Source organism: Hippocampus comes, unplaced genomic scaffold, assembly GCF_001891065.2.
Source record: "Hippocampus comes isolate QL1 unplaced genomic scaffold, H_comes_QL1_v1.1 scaffold180, whole genome shotgun sequence".
NCBI classification, from domain to species: domain Eukaryota; kingdom Metazoa; phylum Chordata; class Actinopteri; order Syngnathiformes; family Syngnathidae; genus Hippocampus; species Hippocampus comes.
Genome location: NW_017805076.1, coordinates 450,060 through 469,291, shown reverse-complemented (window position 1 = coordinate 469,291; position 19,232 = coordinate 450,060). Strand labels below are relative to the sequence as shown.

General features: G+C 44.5%; 1 protein-coding gene across 2 annotated transcripts in view; it reads left to right on the top strand.

Annotated features, from left to right (window-relative positions):
• Positions 1–336: 336 nt before the first annotated feature.
• agbl1 (AGBL carboxypeptidase 1) overlaps positions 337–19,232 on the top strand; it is an 83,731-nt gene continuing 64,835 nt past the window's right edge. Inside the window, exons 1-5 of one of the 2 annotated variants that reach the window (XM_019865261.1) lie at positions 337–637; positions 2,397–2,460; positions 8,378–8,524; positions 14,664–14,795; positions 16,585–16,678. In XM_019865261.1, the coding sequence (XP_019720820.1) occupies positions 581–637; positions 2,397–2,460; positions 8,378–8,524; positions 14,664–14,795; positions 16,585–16,678 (494 nt within the window). In that variant the 5' untranslated portion in view covers positions 337–580. Of the gene's footprint in view, positions 638–2,282; positions 2,461–5,672; positions 5,710–8,377; positions 8,525–14,663; positions 14,796–16,584; positions 16,679–19,232 lie in introns of those variants that run through there. The other variant, XM_019865262.1, reaches the window with a different exon arrangement.

Here is a 19,232-nt window from a genome sequence, read left to right as displayed (position 1 = left end):
TTGTCAAAGCCTTTTTTTAGTGGCAGACCTCTCAACACCACAGCACAAATGTTTTCGAGAGCTCTTTATCCTGGAGGGATAGAGTTACATATGCGCAAGCATGTGCGAGTTCCTCAACCCACGCTGCACATTCAGTCCAGTCTAACGCTGAAAAAAAATTACAATTCATTCAAAATAAAGACAGCATGACATGGCTGCTAAACACTCAGAAATGTAGCCTCCCTGATTATTCCCAGTGAAGTTGAGAGGAGGTGCTCTCTCTGTCTGTCTGTCTGCATGCTCTCTCGCTCTCTCTCTCTCTCTCTCTCTCTCTCTCTCTCTCTCTCTCTCTCTCTCTCTCTCTCTCTCTCTCTCTTTGTTTTTCAAAAACCAGGGAGTCAAATGCTTTATGTTTGACAGTTGTGTGTGACAGCGGGACACGCGTTTCTACAACAGCTCTCTTTCCGTGCTTTGGAAACCCCACGTGTTTCTTGATGGTTTAGGTATAGATGCCTTTTTTTGCTTTTCCATTTCCAACACCTACCTGTTCCCATTTTTGTCTGGTTGTTTGACAACCGCCACAGAGCAGAGTCGTCCAAGAATGTCCGTCTCGCGAAACTCAACCAATGGCTTTGAAGCCATTGTTTCTACTCTTCAGGTAGGAATTCACTGCAACACTGTGCATTGTGATACTGCTGAGCTTCAAACAAGTCTTTACAACATAAATGACACTTTACTATCATGTAAACTTCACATGATAGTGGATGAGATTTATAAAGCTAATATTAAATTTTTTATATCCCTGTGATACAACATTTATTTTTTTTTAAAGTTTGCCATTGTCGTTCACACTGAAGTTGGCACAGTGGCTGACTAGTTAGCACATCCACAGATTTGAACTGTGCTGTAGCCTTCCTTGGTGGCGGTCCCCCCACCCCCACCCCACCCCCGTGTGTGTGTGTGTGTTGGGTGTTGTTTGTGGGTGTGGCTGGGGGGGGGGGGGGGGGTCCGCACGTACTTTGGTTTCTCCCACTTTTCAAAAACATGCATGGTAGGTTAATTGAAGACACTATATTGTCCATAGGTGTGAATGTGAGTGTGACTTGCCTATTTATGCACTGCTGATTGGCTGGCAACCAGTTTCAGGTCTGGGAAAGGCTCCAAGCTCACCCGCGTCCCTTGTGAGAAAAAGCAGTCCAGAGAAGGGATGGATAAATCGATGGACGTGGGGTGATTTTTACAATGTCTTCTCATTAGCCCATCCAATTTTATGAGAATGACAACTGACATGCTCACACAGTTTCCACCATGTCATCTTAAATGAAAATAAAAATGAAAATCATCATTTTGAAAGCATTATCGCATAGTATTGTTCTTCTCAGGTTGTTTCCGTGTGATTGAACTTCCTTACCATTTCGTTTGCTATTGTTTTCTTGTTAATTATTTACCTTGTCGTTTTCAATCGCTTAATGCTTATTACGTGTTTTCCTGGCTATTTGTTGCCAGCCATCTTTGTTTGTACAATGTCGATTTTGTGCTTTTCCGTAAATAAATACTTTTGTTGATTCCTTATCCCCGTCTATGTTTGTTGGAACCATGTCAGAGAGAATATGTTCAACCATCATTTTGTGACCTCAAGCTGAAGTGCATGAGTTCTACAACAGAAAACACACACCAACAAGTCAACTCCTCCCACCCTCCCAAAATAAAGGTTTTAAAACGGCCTCGTCAACGTCCTGACCTGAATCTAATTTTTTTGTGGCATGAGCTTGAAAAGACTATTTATGCATGAACATCCTAAATTGTTCCGAAATTAAAGTAACTCTTGAAAGAAGAGTGGGACAAAATATCTTCCCAGAGATATACTGTAAAAGACTCATTGCCAGTCATAGAAAATGTCTGATTTCAATTGAAGGTACTGAGGATCGCTCAATCAATTATTAGGTAGTTTTCCTGAAACAATTTTTTTCCTTAATATTTTTTTTGTCACTATTTTAACACAAACTGCATTTATGTTTACTTGAGTTATTTTTGTTTGATATTTACATTTGTTTGATGATGTCAAACATGGCGGCCCGGTGGTCGAGTGGTTAGCAAGTCAGCCTCACACTGCAGAGGTGCAGGATTCGATTCTGGCTGCAGCCTTCCTGTGTGGAGTTTGCATGTTCTCCCCATGCCTGTGTGGGTTTTTCTCCGGGTACTCTGGTTTTCTCCCCGGCAACCAGTTCAAGGTGTACCCCTCCTGCTACCTGAAGACAGCTGGGATAAGCTCCAGCATGCCAGCGACCCTTGGAAGCATAAACAGATTTAGAAAATGGATGGATGGATACATAAAACACAAGGATTCAGATTAGGTGTTTAGTCACCTTGTACACCATGTTTTGTGATTACAATGGTGCTTTTCTTTATTTCTCCAGAATGCTGGGGATGCTGAGAGCACCTTGAATGTTCTGAATATCCTGGATGAACTTCTGTCTGCAGGTGAGCAAATAAATAGAATTATTGGAAATAAATAGAATGAATGTATAGATTTTCACAGTGTCCTTCAACCAATTGCGGGACTTTTCCTGGTTATGTAAATTATCACCTGGCGTCGGGCAGAAACCTTTGTCCAAATTTGGTTGATTTCATCTTTGTTCACAAATATATGGTCTCAGTTCCCACAAGGGTTTGTTCTGTTTTATAAATCAGAATCAGAATCAAAAGCTGGTTTTGGGGCGCACGCTAGCACCTACCTGAGGGGAGTAACTGGAAGAGGTGGTGAGCAGGGTGTGGAGGGCCCTGCAGTATTTTCTGTGTTCTTGGCTTGGTTCTTGCGGTGTGCAAGAACTCGAGATTGGGTAGAGAGGTAACAATTATTTTTTCGACACCCTTTAGCGTCCGTTTCAGTTGGATTTTGTTCTTTTTATGTGATGTCACCAAACCAAACTGTGAAGGAGGAACACCGGACTGATTCAATGACTGCTGTGTAGAACTGACCCAGCAGCTCCTGTGCCAGGCCATGCTTCCTCAGCAGCCTCAGGAAGTACATTCTCTGCTGGGACTTTTTCAGGATGGAGTTAATGTTGGCCTCCCACTTAATGTTCTGAGAGACTGTGATTCCCAAGAACTTCAGGTTCTCGACAGTTGACATCGGGCATTGCATAATGTGAGGGGCAGCTGTGGCCAATAATATTTCCTGAAGTCATCGCTACCATTTTGAGGATGCTCAGCTCCAGGTCGTGTTGGCTGCACCAGAGCGCCAGCTGCTCTACTTCTTGTCAGTCCGCAGACTCACCATCTTTGATGAGGCTGATGACTGAGGCGTCGTCTGCAAACTATCAGTTTGATGGCTGGGTGCATTGAGGTGCTGTCGTTCATGTAGTGGGAGAAGAGCAGCGGAGAATGGACGCATCCTTGGGGGGCCCCAGTGCTGATGGTGCCTCTTGATGATGTTTTCCTTCCCAGCCCCACATGTTGGTCCTGCCCATCAGGAAGCTGAGGATCCACAGGCAGATTGTAGGAGACACACTGAGCAGGAGAAGCTTGGAGAAGAGGAGTTCCGGAATGATGGTGTTGAACGCAGAGCTGAAGTCCACAAACAGGATCCTTGCGTAGGTCCCTGATGTTCGTTGGGTGGTCAAGCACAAGGTGTTCGAAAGACTTCCACAAATGTCAGAATGACAGGCCTATCGCCTTTCAGTTCCGATTTTGCTGGTTTCTTGGGCACTGGGATGATGGTGGACTGTTTGAAGCAGGATGCGACCTCACACTGCTCCACGGATCTGTTAAGACCTGTGTGAAGACTTGAGCCAGCTGGTCGGCACAGACATTCGGGCAGGACGGAGACACTCCATTCGGCTGCAGCCTTCTTGATCTTCTGCTGCTTGAAGGGCATTCCTGTTCGTGGATCACCAAGGCAGGGTATGGGGTGTGAATGAGGTAGTTTCTGGTGGAGGTGAGACAGGTGTGGGAAGTGGAGGTGTCCTTTTCAAATCTGCAGAAAAACATGTTGAGATCATTAGCCAGTCACTTATTGTTCAGTGCTTGTTGGGATGGTCTCCTGTAGTTTGTAACTGCTTTCAGGCCATTGCACACAGATGCAGAGTCATAGCAGAAAACATTTTTTTCAGCCTCTCTGCATCACTTCTCTTTGCGATGTTAATTTCATTCTTCAATTGATTTTGGGCATGTTTGTATAGTGCCCTATCTTCACTTCTAAAGGGTTCCTCTTTCGCGTTTCTAAGTTGCCTGAGTTTGACAGGGAACTGTGGCTTGTTATTGTTGAAGGAGAGGAAAGTCTTTGTTGGTAGACACGTCCTCACGGAAACTAAAGTATGATGTTACAGTGTCGGTGTATTCATCCAGTCTGCCTGTTGAAGTTTCAAAGATGCCCCAATCAGTGCTGTCCAAGCATTCTTGTAGTGCTAGCTTTGCTTCATTGGTTTTGACAGCTGGTTTTACACATTTGAGTCTGTGCCTGTATGTAGGGATTAATTGTATTAAACACTGATCAGACAAGACCAGCTCTTCATGGGCAACAGATCGATATGAGTCTCTCTGTGTCGTGTAGCAATGGTCCAGAGTGTGGCCTTCTCTGGTGAAACAATCAATGTGCTGCTTATATGTGGGAAGTTTATGATTACATTGTGTGCTATTATAATCACCCGAGATGATTCGGGGTGATTCTGGACGCTTTAACTCGGGTTTGTTTACTTGGTCAGCCCGCGTTTGTAATGATGTGTTCGCATTAGCTTGCTTGTTAACAGTAAAAGAAGAGAACTCACATGGTGAGTAGAATGGCTTACAGTTTAGAAACAGCGACTCTGGGCTCCATTCTGTGCTGAGCTCCGTGACATCAGTGAACCATTCTTCATTGATTTTGAAGCATATTTCACCACCTTTTAATTTCCCTGATAGTTCTGTGTCGCGGTCTGCTCGGTGAAGATGGAAACTGGGTAGGTGTAGCACAATATCCGGGTTGCGGTCACTGAGCCAGGTTTTGGTGATGCAGAGCGCGGCAGAACGTGTAAGGTTTTGGTGGTCCCAGTGAGGAGAAGTTCATCCATATTGTTTGATTGCAAATGTAGATTAGCAAGATGGATCGATGGGAGCGGAGTTTGAAATCCACGCTGACGTAGCTTGGCTAGACGCCGGCCCATTTCCCACTTATCCTCCGGCAGCGTCTCCGTATTTAGTAAAGTGCAGCCGCCCCGCCAGCTATTGTCTCCGTAAAACCTTGTGGGTTTATGTGTGGAAAAAAAAAAACACAGTATACTCCCTAATGCTTAGCAAAGCTTCTCTTGAGTAAGTAACCAGTGTAAGATCGCGAAAAATGAACAAAAATGACAAAAACAATACCAGGCAGCGCGTCTGAATTATTGACCAACCTTGAAAGTATTAAATGGTTTGGACTCTGATGCCATTTAGGGTCAACAAGCTAGAATTCTGCCCTATGCCAGCTATAACTTACTCTGATCTGGACCACAATGGGGTTTTTTTTTCACCTAAACTAACCAATATTAAAAAAAATGAATTTGTACTGACCTACAGATGCCAAATATTAGAAAATGAACATTGTGTGTGCAAAGTTCAGGTGTTTTATCTATCCACAGTCACTTATTGATTAATCTGGAGAAAGTATATCACCTGGTGTCAAAATAAATGCTTGTACTTTTTGTGTTTTAATGCTGACCTTTTCTTGGTCTGTGCAGCTTTCACACTTGTCCTGAAACCAGAATTCCTTTGCAAGTAGGCAGCGACCTTTCTCTTCAAGTGGTCAACTTCATGATAAGGGCTGACACATCGGGTCCTATTTTACAGTTTAGCACAAAGCATAGTCTAACTGTGCGCATGGGTGGAGTTTTCTTTATTTTGTATTTTTATAGGCTTTGCACATGAAGAATTAGGCACAAAGTGGCATTTGCGCCTTTGTGCAGCACTGCGGCATGCAAGTAGCCTTTTCCCGCCCAATCTTAGTGGCATCCCTCACTTTGGTCAAAATCAGGGCGGTCCAAGTGCAGTATGCGTGAGTACACTGTGCTTGACATTGCGTAGACAGAAATAGGCTCGCTGGGGTCCATGCATGACATTGGCAGGTAAACTGCAAGCTCTCCCCTTGTAAATGATGTTGTCGCCTTGCATGTCACGTGGGGAGACTGGGGGATGTTGCAGAATGCCTTGCACACCTGATCTCATGTCTCAATATTGAAGATTTAAACCTGATGAGCAATCGAGTGCCGAATTTGTCTGTGTGAGGCTTGATCAAGTACAACAAATTTGCGTTACATCACTTGCACTTCGAGTTAAACCTGCTCTTCCCCACACCAATACAATAACCATTGTAGGCTTTTATTTTGAAGTTGGCCCATGTGGGGCCGTAGTGGCTAGTTTGACTTGTCTTTTGAAAATTTGGGCTTGCCTGAACACAAAATCACATTCAATCACTAATTTAGGATGTTAAGAAACAGCAACTCCATCATTATATAATATGGCCCAATTCTCCCCTGTTCACGGTGTTAAGATATGATTCCTCTCTGTTAGCTGTATTTGAAAGAAACAATGTAGAATGCTGTTGAAGGTATTTCCTGCTTACTGTGATTACAATCACCTTTGGTACCCCCTCACCCCCACCAATTTTAGGACCCTTCCAGAGGACATGTCAACATCAAAAGAGGAACTGTTATCTCAAGTATCTGTGTTGCAACTATTGAGGGACTGCGCTTTACTATGAGTACTATTGATCTCAGTCTCTTTCCTGAACATCTGTTTGCACACTTAAAACAACGTATGCAGTGTTAAAGTTTATCTTCTTCCTCCTTGGTTGATTAACGGCCCCCCAAGTGTCTTCTGTTGTCCCCCCGCACCTTGGGTCGGTCCCTGATCGCTGTTAATCCCCCCTGGGAAGATCTCTTATCTCAGGATGTATGCACAGCGGGGGTTCTGGAACTTGCCATCACACCAAATGGTGGGTAGTGGTGGTTTGGTCTCACCTCACCACTCCCAACTTCTTCCAGCCACACCGGGTCAGATGTCATGTTACTTTCTTTGTTTCCGGGATTTGCATGAGAGGTGTACCTCCCTGCCTCTCATTATCATATTGTCTCTATATAATCTCATGAATGTGTTTCTTCTACGCTTCCTGATTCAAATCTGGACCCCTCAGGAGCCCGAATCGATTCGTAAACTGCAGAAAATAAATTAAAACCCTTCGAAGGAACTGTACATCGCCTCCAGCCTTTATTTGGATTACCAACATTCTCCTCGTCCGAAATTCAACGAACACACGGGGAAGAGGAGGCCGCTCTTCCCCCAACAACGGCCAGCAGCGAGCTACGAGCTGCTGGCAACGTGTGCCCATATGGCAATAGCTAGTAGTTCGACGGCTGTTGCTTTGGTTTATTTCTTTTCTTCTTTTTCATTGACATGGAGATAGGCTAGTTTGTAATTCACTCTCTGTGTTTAAAAAAAAAAAAAAAAAGTATTTGCCTAAAATTGCACTTTGCGATCTTTTTCAATTGCGGTCCGTGTATCCTACCTTTTATTACACAAAACGTAATGTTCCTAAAATCTAAACAGCTAGATTTTTGCAAGTGAAGAGCAGCCAGCTCACAGTAATGTTTGTGCTTCTGACTCACTTGTTGCAAGCGATGTCAACAATAATTGCACAGAACAAGAAGAGTCAGACTGCTGGTCAAACAATCAATTAAGGTGTTAATTAACTTGTTTGGTATTTATTTCTTACATAGTTGTTATCTATTATGTTATATATTTATTTGTTCATTCATGAACTCAATGATCGCCTGTTAACTACTGCCTAATTTACCTAGCAACAGTCACTTATGGGGAGCAATGGTTCCTACATTTTCTTCGGCATGTGCAGTAGATCACTGAAGACAATTGAATTCACTGAGATCTAGAATTGGTGGCATGGTGAACGAATGGTTAGTGCTTTTGCCTTACATTTCTGGAGTTTTGTGTTCAAAGTTTGGCTCCGGCCTTCCTTTGTCAAGTTCTCCCTGTGCTTGCCTGGGTTTTCTTTGGGTATTCCAGCTTCTCACATGACTCCTGCTTGCACAAATCCAGGGTGTACCTGCCTCTTGCCCCAAGACAGCTGGTCTTTGCTCAAGCTCAGCCATGGGGAAAAGTGGCATTGTAAATAGATGGATGAAGCTTATGGATATGTAATTTAAGACTAGATACCGTTTTACATAATACATTGATCAAAAGATTATGCAGCAGCATAAGCCAGGTTAAAAAAAAAAAAAAAAAAAAAAGGTGACTTGTAGTGTGCAAGGTACAAATATGCACAAACACAATGGATAGTATTGCAAGTAATACTCACTGTTGTTTTATTTCACATTGTCATTTCCTGAAAGTAAAGCAGTAGTGCCCAACTAACCATCACCCTTTATTTCAGGTACTGATCGTCGTATTCACTACATGATCAGTAAAGGTGGAAGCGAAGCCTTGCTGAGCGCACTGGTCAAAAATGGCAGTAGATCCAGTCCCGACTACACCATTCTGTTGCCCTTACTATACCTGGTGGCCAAAGTTGGACACAAAGGTAACTTTAATTTGAAAAAAACAGTGGGGATCCACCCCCACTCTTAGCAGAGGATAGAGACACAGCCTGACAGGATCACTGATTTATTGACGCCCCGCGAAAAGTGGTCAGTTGCCTCTAATAGTTTAAAACTGTAACCCAACACTGTTGAAACAATAACCTAACACGTCAGCTAGCTGTGAAACATCTTAAAACATTGCTGTACCCATTAAATACATATCAATAATTAGCTGACAGCTCAGTACACAGATATACAATGTACAGTACCTGTACATGCACGTCAACAATTATAAAATGTGTGTGAGTGTGTGCATATTTCCATGTGTGTGTGACAAATCCCCCTTCCATGATTATCAGACTGCGATTGATGATCAAGTGGTGTTATACGATGTTAACAAGAAAAGCATGAGGCCATTTTGTAAGATGTTTTTTTTCTTGCCAATTTGTTCTGCGCATTGATCGAGTTGAAGTACAGTCCAAACACATGAAGAATTGTATCAGGCTGTAAAAGTAACGTAAAAACAACAATGAAGAAGTGTTGTACATTGATGAAAGATAATCTATCAAAAAATGTACACATTAGTGCTGGTTCTACCACTGTGTAAATTGAATATGCTTTACATATAGATGCAACAGTGGAGTTAACTCTTGTACAGACCTGCAGTACATTAATGGTTAATGGCTAACCAGGGATGGATAACCATGAGTGATTTGGTTGTGTGTATGACATTAAGAATATAAATGCTAGCTTGTGTAGCCAAGAGGAGCCAGATGAGGTGGCTCGGGCATCTGATTAGGATGCCTCCTCAACGCCTCCCTGGTGGGGTGTTCCGGCATGTCCCACCGGCAGGAGGCCCAGGACACACTGGAGAGACTATCTTACCCAGCTGGCCTGGGAACGCATCACACCAAAGGGGATAATCTGTACTTCATTGGACAGATGTGGCGTTTGTCAAGACAAAGCAGGTCAGCATGGAGAAGAAGAATTGACAGTGGAGAAGGATTTCCTCATAAACAGATCTCACAGTGAGACTCAAAAACTTGGTTTCAGAAAAATAACAGACTCAAGACAAAGGTTCACTTGATGGCAACAGGGTTGTAGTTCCTGAATAAATTCTATTAGTACAGAGGTGCCCAAACTTTTTGGACCGAAGATCGACTTTTCAATCAACCAACCTCCCGTGATCGACCCGTTACCGTGCACGCACAAACACACACACGCCATGATAAGCAACAGCCTGACACGGAGGCAAGTGACGCACTTTTGCAGCCTGTTAACTATCGTATCTCACATGTACCGTTTACAGTGCTTCCCTCGGCCCTCTAGATTCCTATTCTTTGCCCGTGCCCTCAGTGAATTGTACATGAAACAAACTGAATGAGAATAATGGCAACGATAAAAGATATAGCGCAACAGTTCTGATCACAAGCTGCAATTGCAGACTGCTGAGCACTAACAACTTCCGGTGACGCAGGTCCCGCGCCACTGTAAGTTAAAGATTTACTTGCTTTATTTTCTTTTATGTTTTTAATACTTTTTGTGAAAATGAGACTGATAGGATGATTAGAGTGCAGTGTACATTAAAACAAAAAAATACTGACATGCACAAAGACACACAAATGGTTGTTTGTTTTTTTTCTCCTCTACACCCCTCATGATCGACTTAGGACCAGTCCGTGATCTACCGGTTGATCGCGATCGAGGTAATGGGCACCCCTGTAATAGTAAGAAGATAGTTCACACAGAATCAATGCCAACCTGACTCCCCTGGGATGTGGTCAAAGATCTGCCGGAGGTGCAAATTGACAGGCCTTCTCACAGCTGACCCTGCTCGATGTTCCGAACAGACCCTCACCTTGCAGCTTGGTTTGCCAAGTCGGATTAGCATCCTCCACCAAGAGGTGATAGGTTGACCTATGCACCCCTCTCTTCACCTGGGTGTCCAAGACTTGTGGCCGCAAGTCAGATGACATGAGTATTGAAATCCCCAGGCAGAAGAAGGGTGACCCCAGCTGGAGTACGATCCCGCACCCACTCAAGAACTTCTAAAAGGATGGCTACTCTAAGCTGCTGTGTGGTGCATGGACACAAACAATTGTCAGACCCATCCCACCACCCAAAGGCGTAGGGAGGCTGGGGAAACACATCTGCTTGCCACCTTTTATTGTGGACACTTCCATTATGAAGGAGAACCTCAACCACTCAAGAGGGCTAACGCCAGAGCACAAGCTATCCATCAAGATGAGCCCAATTAAATCTATTCAGAACCCGTCAGCCTTACTCACCAGCTCAGACTCAATCCATCCCTTGAGATGACATTCTATGTGCCAAGACCAAGCTTCTGTGTCCTGGGATCGGACTACCAAGTTCCCTGCCTTTGGCTGTACCCGGCTCACAATACACCCTTTATACCAGCCACATTTGATGAACGCCTGGCATTGGGGACCCACGTTGTCATTCCAAGCCCAACCAATAAGCACTCACCATCGAGGCCCATATTTCAGGTCTGACTCCAGAGAGGGGCTCCATTAACCTTCATCAGGGCCTTAGTTGTCACGATGCGAGGTGGTGGTGGACCCCAAAAAAGCAGGCAGGAGGGAGGAGCAGGTTGTACTTGAAGAAGTGTATGAAAACAGAGAAAACTAAATCCAAAACAAACATAGTCCAAAGTAGCAAACAAAAATCATAACTGAAGCTTAAAACAGAACCATGACCAAAACAAACCTGACAGCAGCAGAGAAACGGCAACTAGTGATGTGCCCGACTACCGAGGCTCCGATGCGCGTGCCGAGTAAACCGGAAGAAAATCTGCAAAGCGCGCATCGATGCATGTGTCGATTATGCTTGTGGCCACGCCCGATGCCTCGGAACCCGCGTTGCTCCGCCCGAAGCTTCGCGAGACGGGACTCCTATGTCACCGCCAACAAATAGTTTCGCGGGTGATTCGAAATAAAACGGCGCACCGGGACGACAATGAGCTGTCAGGTGACACTGACTAGAGGTAAGATCGGGCCGCCCGAGCCCGCGGGTCGGGTCTGGCTTCTTTCTCGCTGACTTCTTTTTTTGTTTGTTACGAGGCCGTTAATAGTTTTGGCCACGAGAGACCGGGGTTCGCCAAAAAACAGAAGTGGCCTCATCACAACACGCACTGTACTAAACACTCGCAATGACAATTCAAAGAACTCCTTCATGTCTCTATGATCAAGCCGTCATTGTTCTTCTTTGTCTCGCTGCTTTTCTTCAAGTGCCGCACTCAATACTTAAGGACGTACTGCTGCTGTGGTGAATGGCCCAATTTTCAACCCATCAAAATGACGGACGGCCTTAAATTTTCCCCGTCCACTCTTAAAAAAAAAGTCCGTCAATGATGGAAAATTGTCGGTTAATGTACCCTCTGCATGGGCCTGGCGGGGGGGTGGACGTGGCATGGCTCGTCGTCGACGTGAATGTGACTCAGCTTGAACAGACACGTGACGAGCCTCCGCTCAACGTGGACGCGGACGGGGCTCGGCCCACCGTAGACGCAGCTTGACAAGACGAAAACAGGACAGCCGCATCACCAGTGCTGCCTGCGGGGTCCAGTTTGTCGGGTCATTCTGTCACGATGCGAGGTGGTGGTGGACCCCAAAAAAGCAGGCAGGAGGGAGGAGCAGGTTGTACTTGAAGAAGTGTATTAAAACAGAGAAAACTAAATCCAAAACAAACAGTCCAAAGTAGCAAACAAAAATCATAACTGAAGCTAAAACAGAACCATGACCAAAACAAACCTGATAGCAGCAGAGAAACGGCAACAAACAAACATGACAGGAGCAAAGAGCAACAATGACCCGACACTGAGTGTTCGGGCTGGGAGTCCTTTTAAAACACTAATTACATAATGACCAACAGGTGTGCAGCTGCAGGGAGAGCCCTACAGTGCCACATGTTGGTACCAAACCAAATCATGACATTAGTCTTCATCATAGGGGAATCTGAATGGGCCACGTTCCGGGCTTCTATTTTTGAGATGGCAGACCAGAGGTCTGGCCGTAAGATGTTTGGTGAATGTTGTTGTGAATGTTGTAACCCAAGAAATCTGTGGGTGGACGCTGGTAGTGAGGATTGTCATCAAAGTGAAGAATGAGTCCTATTTGCTGGGCCTTTTTGGTTTGTGGAACTCTGCAGGCAGTTGATGGGTCCCGGCAGGCCAAACAGAATGTGATTTTAATGGTTGCTGAGGAAAAAAAAACTCAGGCGTGGGATGAGCCCCATAAGATCATGGTGATGACTCCTGAATGGTTTCAAGGAAATTCTGGTCCACTATCCAACGTCTTAGGAAGGGGAAACCACGAAGCAGAGCAGCTTCAACATGATGTATTGTTGAATAGGGATGCTCCTGAGCTTGGCTTGGGTCATTGTGAGTCAGTTAAGAGAATACTTTGAATACCTCAATTTTACTGACATTCCCTTCTAAAAGGAAGGAGAGTCTGGGGGCTCTGTGGTGGAATCTCCTCCTTCTGGGCTTGAGGTAGCCGAAGTGGCTGACAGTAATTCAGATTCTTTTCCAGTATGGTTTGAACTCTGTGAAGGCCCTACATCACCGATTTTTGTTCTGAACAGAATTACTTGTCGGAACAAGTGTTGATGGGGTCCAAGTTTATTACCTCCATTGTGCGTCTGTGCTTTTTGCAAATTATTTGGGACTGTTGGCTTCATCAAGCACCGATCTTCCACCAAATCATAAGACGAAGCTGAACTGTTCCCTTACTCACATAATTATTGTCATGAGTTACGGGCTGTGTCCAAAAAAACAAGGGGTAGGATGAGAGCTCATTCATACGGGAATGATTCAGCGTCAAGCCACTGCTCATGCACTCATTGAAAGGACCCAAATGAGGTGGCTCGAGCATGGTTAGGATGCCTACCTCACTGGTGAGCTGTTCCTGGCATGTCCCACTGGGAGGATGCCCGAGCGAAGAAGGGAGACTGTACTGTATTTCCGCTGTCCTTGAAACGCTTTGGCATACCGATTGGAAGAACTGGATGAAGTGGCCAGAGAGAGACAAAGTCTGAATTTCCCTGTTTAGGCAGCTGACCCATTAAACCGATTCCAGATGAGCAGAAGGAGATGGATGGATACATGGATGATATTCCCAGAAGAGATGATCTTGAAGACATCTTTGTGGCTACTCACAAAAAACAAAGACTTTGACTAGGTCAGGACTCACTTGTAGTTCAATGATGGTGTATGGAATTTATTGGGGTTCAGCAGAAATTGTCACCCCAAAATAATTTCTATCAGGTACGAGCATATGTAGTGACCCTCTGCATTTGGGTAAATAAAAGGGTGAATTATACATTTGATTTTCCAAACAAGAATTTTTTGTATGTTTGGTGAGCACCTGCAATGAAGATTGTATGTAAAGAGCTGTCCCCCACATGTCTTTGCATTGATCATGTAAAGCAGGGATGGCCAACCCACGACTCGCAAGTTGCATGCGGCTCTTTGGCTGGTTCAATGCAGCTCGCGGGCTTTCACATGACAAGCGTCGAAAACGCCTCGGCGGTGACGCTGCCATTCAAACAATGGCGCAAAATACACAGAATTAACTACGTCAGCCTATCATGAATCCCGTGACTTGATTGACATACATGGCAACCAATCAGATGACAACTGAATCACTGCTCATGCACAAACAACGGTGCTCAACGCTAAGTGCTAAGCTAGTCAGCTTTAAAGGTAGGGGTGCCCAATACGTCACAATCACGATTGACCCGGAGCCAGCGGACTGGTCCAAAGTCGAGCGCGAGCATTGGGAGGATGAAATGCGGAGTGGGCGGGATGGGTATGTCAATGTGTTTCGATTTTGTTCGTGTTCAGTGAAGTTCCGGCTCTCGCTCATCTCGGTGTCTGTGCGTGCCTGCGTATGCGCACGTGTGCGTGTGTGTGTGTGTGTGTGTGTGTGTGTGTGTGCGTGTGCGTGCGCGGGCATGTGCGCGATGTGGCTCTTTGCAGTAACACAGTAAAAAAAATTGGCTCTTAGTCTCTAACTTGTTGGCCACCCCTGATGTAAAGGTTCAGTCCAATTTTTACACCACAAAAAGTCCCCACTTTGATCTCGATTACACAACAATAACAAAACAATGTGTTTTTTTCAGACCGAGCTATAGGTAAAAAAGCTGAGGAGGCTGGAGCTGTTCTGCTGACTCTAAACCTACTCCAAAACAACATTCAACATGCGCAGAGGACTGAAGCATACCTCTTTGTCATCCAAGTTTTTGCTGTATCAGGTAAAATGACTTATTTTATTGGGTTCTCAGAAATTTTACTGAGAATTTATTTGAAATTAAAAAAAAGATGTTCGCATACAGAATATATTTTTAGTATGTTGAAATGGTACACTGTACACCAGGAAACTACTGAGATAACATTTCAAAAGGTCTGAATTACTGTTTCAATTCTTAATGGAATCCTTGGCATGGTGCATTATATGTTGGGGATTGGTTGAGGTTGATATTTTTTCGGGATGGGAGTCAAATTTATCATGTGACTGAGACAGTACAGGACAAAAAAAATCACAGGAGTAGACAGGTGCGGGATTATCCAATAGGGCCAACAGAAGCATTAGGACCACAAGCAAATGACCAAAGACAAGACTGCCCCACCCCCACAGTCCGGGATGGGGTCATGGCAACATCCTTCATATGCATTATAAAAGTGACTGAAAACATGATACAGGAGACAAAGAGCAAGAAACAGGCACTTGCCAATGTAAGCCTCCTCAGCAAGTCATTAAGATATTGGCAATCTAAAATTGAGGCTGGCTCTGCCGGACTTCGCTTCTCGTGCATGTGTTTGAACAAGAAACACAAGTCCAATCATTTTTTATTTTTTACAATTAAGTCATGGAAAATATTAGGGGGGGAAAGAAAATCGATTTCAGGTACAGAACAGAGAACTAAAATCGAAAACAAATTGTTGATTTTTTTTTTCCTCTATTTGGTGCAAATGACGTTCTGCCTCCCCTGTCTCATTGAAGTCAGAGGATCCTAACCAGTTTTGAACCCAACTGGCGGCATTGCTAAATAGCCAGTAAGAGCTGCAGTTCCAGCTGCTCCACATACTGTTGTGTACACCATTTATTTGAAGGGGGTCCATGGCTTGAAAAGCCTGGAATACCTGGTTTAGCCTCTTTGGATTGATGCATATTAAATGGGGGAAATGTTCTCAGAATTTTTCCGACATTTTCTTTCAACTGTTGCGAATATTCTGATCTATGAAAAAAAAAAAGAAAGTTGAATCCCAAATGTGATAAGAACAAAACGGGCCACGTCTTTTTGTATCACACCCTTGGGGACCGAGATTGATTTCCTTCACTTTTATGTGAGGCACCTAACCCTAGACGGGTGTCTAACAACTTAATTATCACCAGGTTCCAACGCCACCTCACACCCACCTTGGCGATTAATTTCCGATAAAGAAAATAGACGATCAGCACCCTTCCACCTACGTTATTGATGAATGATTTCCAGTCCTCGAAAAATCTTTAATATCATGAAGTAGACTGGAAAAAAAGTTTGGGGAACACTAGTCTGCATGATGTAAACAGATCCACAACTGAAATAAAAAAAATCACATACTTGCAATTTAGAATCAGATTTAGATTTATTGGCCAACTATGTAAAACACAAAAGGAATTTGCTTTCCCAGTTACAACCCATTCATAGGAACATAAACAAAATAATGACCAACAGAGGGAGACATAACGGGAAGCCTGGCGGTTTGTTGTTCAGCGCTCCGATATCTTAGCTGTGAAAATAAAACAATATGGAACAACAGAGATGGAGATTTTCAGCAATTCATTTGGGCCCAGAGAAACAACGGACAAATTACAGCCACGCACAATTATTTATTAAGAAGCTAAAGTTGGGATTGATTATGATGAGACCTTGGACAGAGAGCAATCAGTGATGGCAAGTCAGACAGAGTAAGGACATTACTTCTAAGCAGCACTACAGGGATCATCAGACACATTTTTGTCAATACCTTTTTTCATTTTTATGTTTTATTGTGTTACAGTTTCCACATCAAAACTTATCGGGTCAAACCAAGGGCTGGATATCATCTACAACCTTATCCCTCATTATACCACCAAGAATATGCAAACAATTAAGTATGTACTGCATGAACATGTGCATGCATTTTGTACAAACTGGATTAAATACATACACTTTAATTACAACAAACTGGAGATGAACAGATGATGATGCCCTCCGAACTTTCTGGGGCTCTGCTTCTTGAAACATGCACGATGAATCTCGATTCATGTTCATTTAACAATAGAAAATCAATGCAGTCATTCTTATGCTACATTGCAGAACAAATTCATTGGGGGAAATGTGTCAAGCTGACCAAAGCATCCTTGTACAGTATGCCCAGCTAATGTCCAGCCTGCTGAAACCAAACTCATAGAAATGCCACATGAATACAACATCGTCTTTGCATGATGACAACATTGTTATTTATAAAGCAGTCCAAATAACAGCCTCACCATCCCAACACTGGAGTGCTGAAAAATTTATGTGGTCCATTAGTTTTGTCTGGAATAAAGGTACATTGCAGCTGTAGCACACAGTAGTGAAGGGGACCAGAACATTTTGAAGCGGTGACAATGATCTCCTTTGATCACCTCAGATAGCCTGACAATTTTCTTCAAAAACTGAATTGACCTGAGAAAAATATACAAATCGTTCTGGATGTGGGGTCTTTCACAGTTGTCAACAACAGACCTTCCAAATTATCCAAACATCCATCCATCCATACATCAACTTTCTACCGCTTATCTGGGGGCGGAAGCAGGGGCAGCAGCTTTAGCAGGGAAGCCCAGACTTCCCTCTCCCCAGCCACTTCTTCCAGCTCTACACGGGGAATCCCGAGGCATTCCCAAGCCAGCTGGGTGACATAGTCTCTCCAGCGTGTCCTGGGTTGTCTCCAGGGTGTCCTGCCACTGGGACATGCCCGGAACCCCTCATCAGGGAGGTGTCCAGGAGGCATCCTAATCAGATGCCCGGGCCACCTCATCTGGCTCCTCTCGACGTGGAGGAGAAGCGGCTCGACTCTGAGCCCCTCCCAGATGACCGAGCTTCTCACCTTATCTCAAAGTGAGAGCCCAGACACCCTGCGGAGAAAAACTCATTTTGGCCGCTTGTATCTAGGATCTCATTTTTTCGGTCACGACCCATAGCTCGTGACCATAGGTGAGGGTTGGAACGTAGATCAGCTGGTAAATTGAGAGCTTGGCCTTTTGGCTCAGCTCCTTCTTCACCACGACAGACCGTGACAAAGTCTGCAGCACAGCAGACGCTGAACCGATCCGCCTGTCGATCTCTCGCTCCCTCCTGCCCTCACTCATGAACAAGACCCCAAGATACTTTAACTCCTCCACTAGGGGGCAAGATCTTTATCTCGACCTGGAGAGGGCACTCCACCCTTTTCCGACTGAGGACCATTGTTTCAGATTTGGAGGTGCTGATCTTCATCCTGACCGCTTGACACCCAGCTGCGAAATGCTCCAGTGAGAGTTGGAGAGCCCTGCTTGAAGGAGCCAACAGTACCACATCATCTGCAAAAAGTAGAGATGCGCAACGCCTCGGCTGCCGAGAAATTCTGTCCATAAAAGTTATGAACAGAATCGGCGACAAAGGGTCCAACCCTCACTGGAAACGATTCCGACTTACTGCCGGCAATGCGAACCAAACACTGACATTGGTGGTATAGGTACCGGACAACCCGAATTAGGGGGTTCTGTACCCCATACACCCGAAGCACCCCCCATAGAACGCCCCAAAGGACACGGTCAAACGCCTTTTCCAAGTCCACAATGCACGTTTTGTCACGCTGCGAGCGAAGCGGAAAGGAACACGCTTCGTTCACAACAAAATTGAAATATAGGATTCCCGAAACAGCAGACACCAACAACAACTCCGTACGAAAATAATATTTATTAACAAAAACCGCACCGCAAAAAATAGACAACAGAACACTCTGGTCAAAACGAGTACCATGAAAACATGCAAAAAAAAAAAAAAAAAAACAATCACAAAAAGCGCTCGCACAAAAGGCAAGGAAGAAAATAAACTCAAATACGATTACCGTATTTTCACAACCATTCGGCGCACCGTATTGTTGGGCGCAGTCTCACTAACGGGTGCTATTTTGGTATTTTACACATAGACAAAACGCACTGTATTATTGGGCGCAGTTTTACAGTGGTAAAACATACGCCAGCTTACACATACGGCATGCGTGCACGCACGCTAAAAACACGTTAGCTTGAAGCATACGGTAGCATGCTAAGACATACGGATACACGCTAAAAACACGTTTTTAAAAAGGCAACGGAAGCAAAACTGAGTTCGGTTGCATTTTATTTAGCCAGCTTACAATGTACTCACGTTTTTTGATCAATCAAAAAACGTGAGTACACAGTCGAACAAACGTGAGTACACAGTCGAATGGTGACTGTGGAGACGCTTCTGCCGGCTGCTCTTTGATCAACAATCCACCGCTCCAGTTGGTCTTCCAACTCGGGCCACCTCGCCTTCTGTCCACGGAAACTCAGCTTCGTCTTTTTGACTTGGCGAAGCTCGTTCTCCTGCTTCCTCCATTTGCGAGCCATGGATTCGTTGACTTGAAATTCTCTCGCGGCTGCTCGATTCCCATGTTTC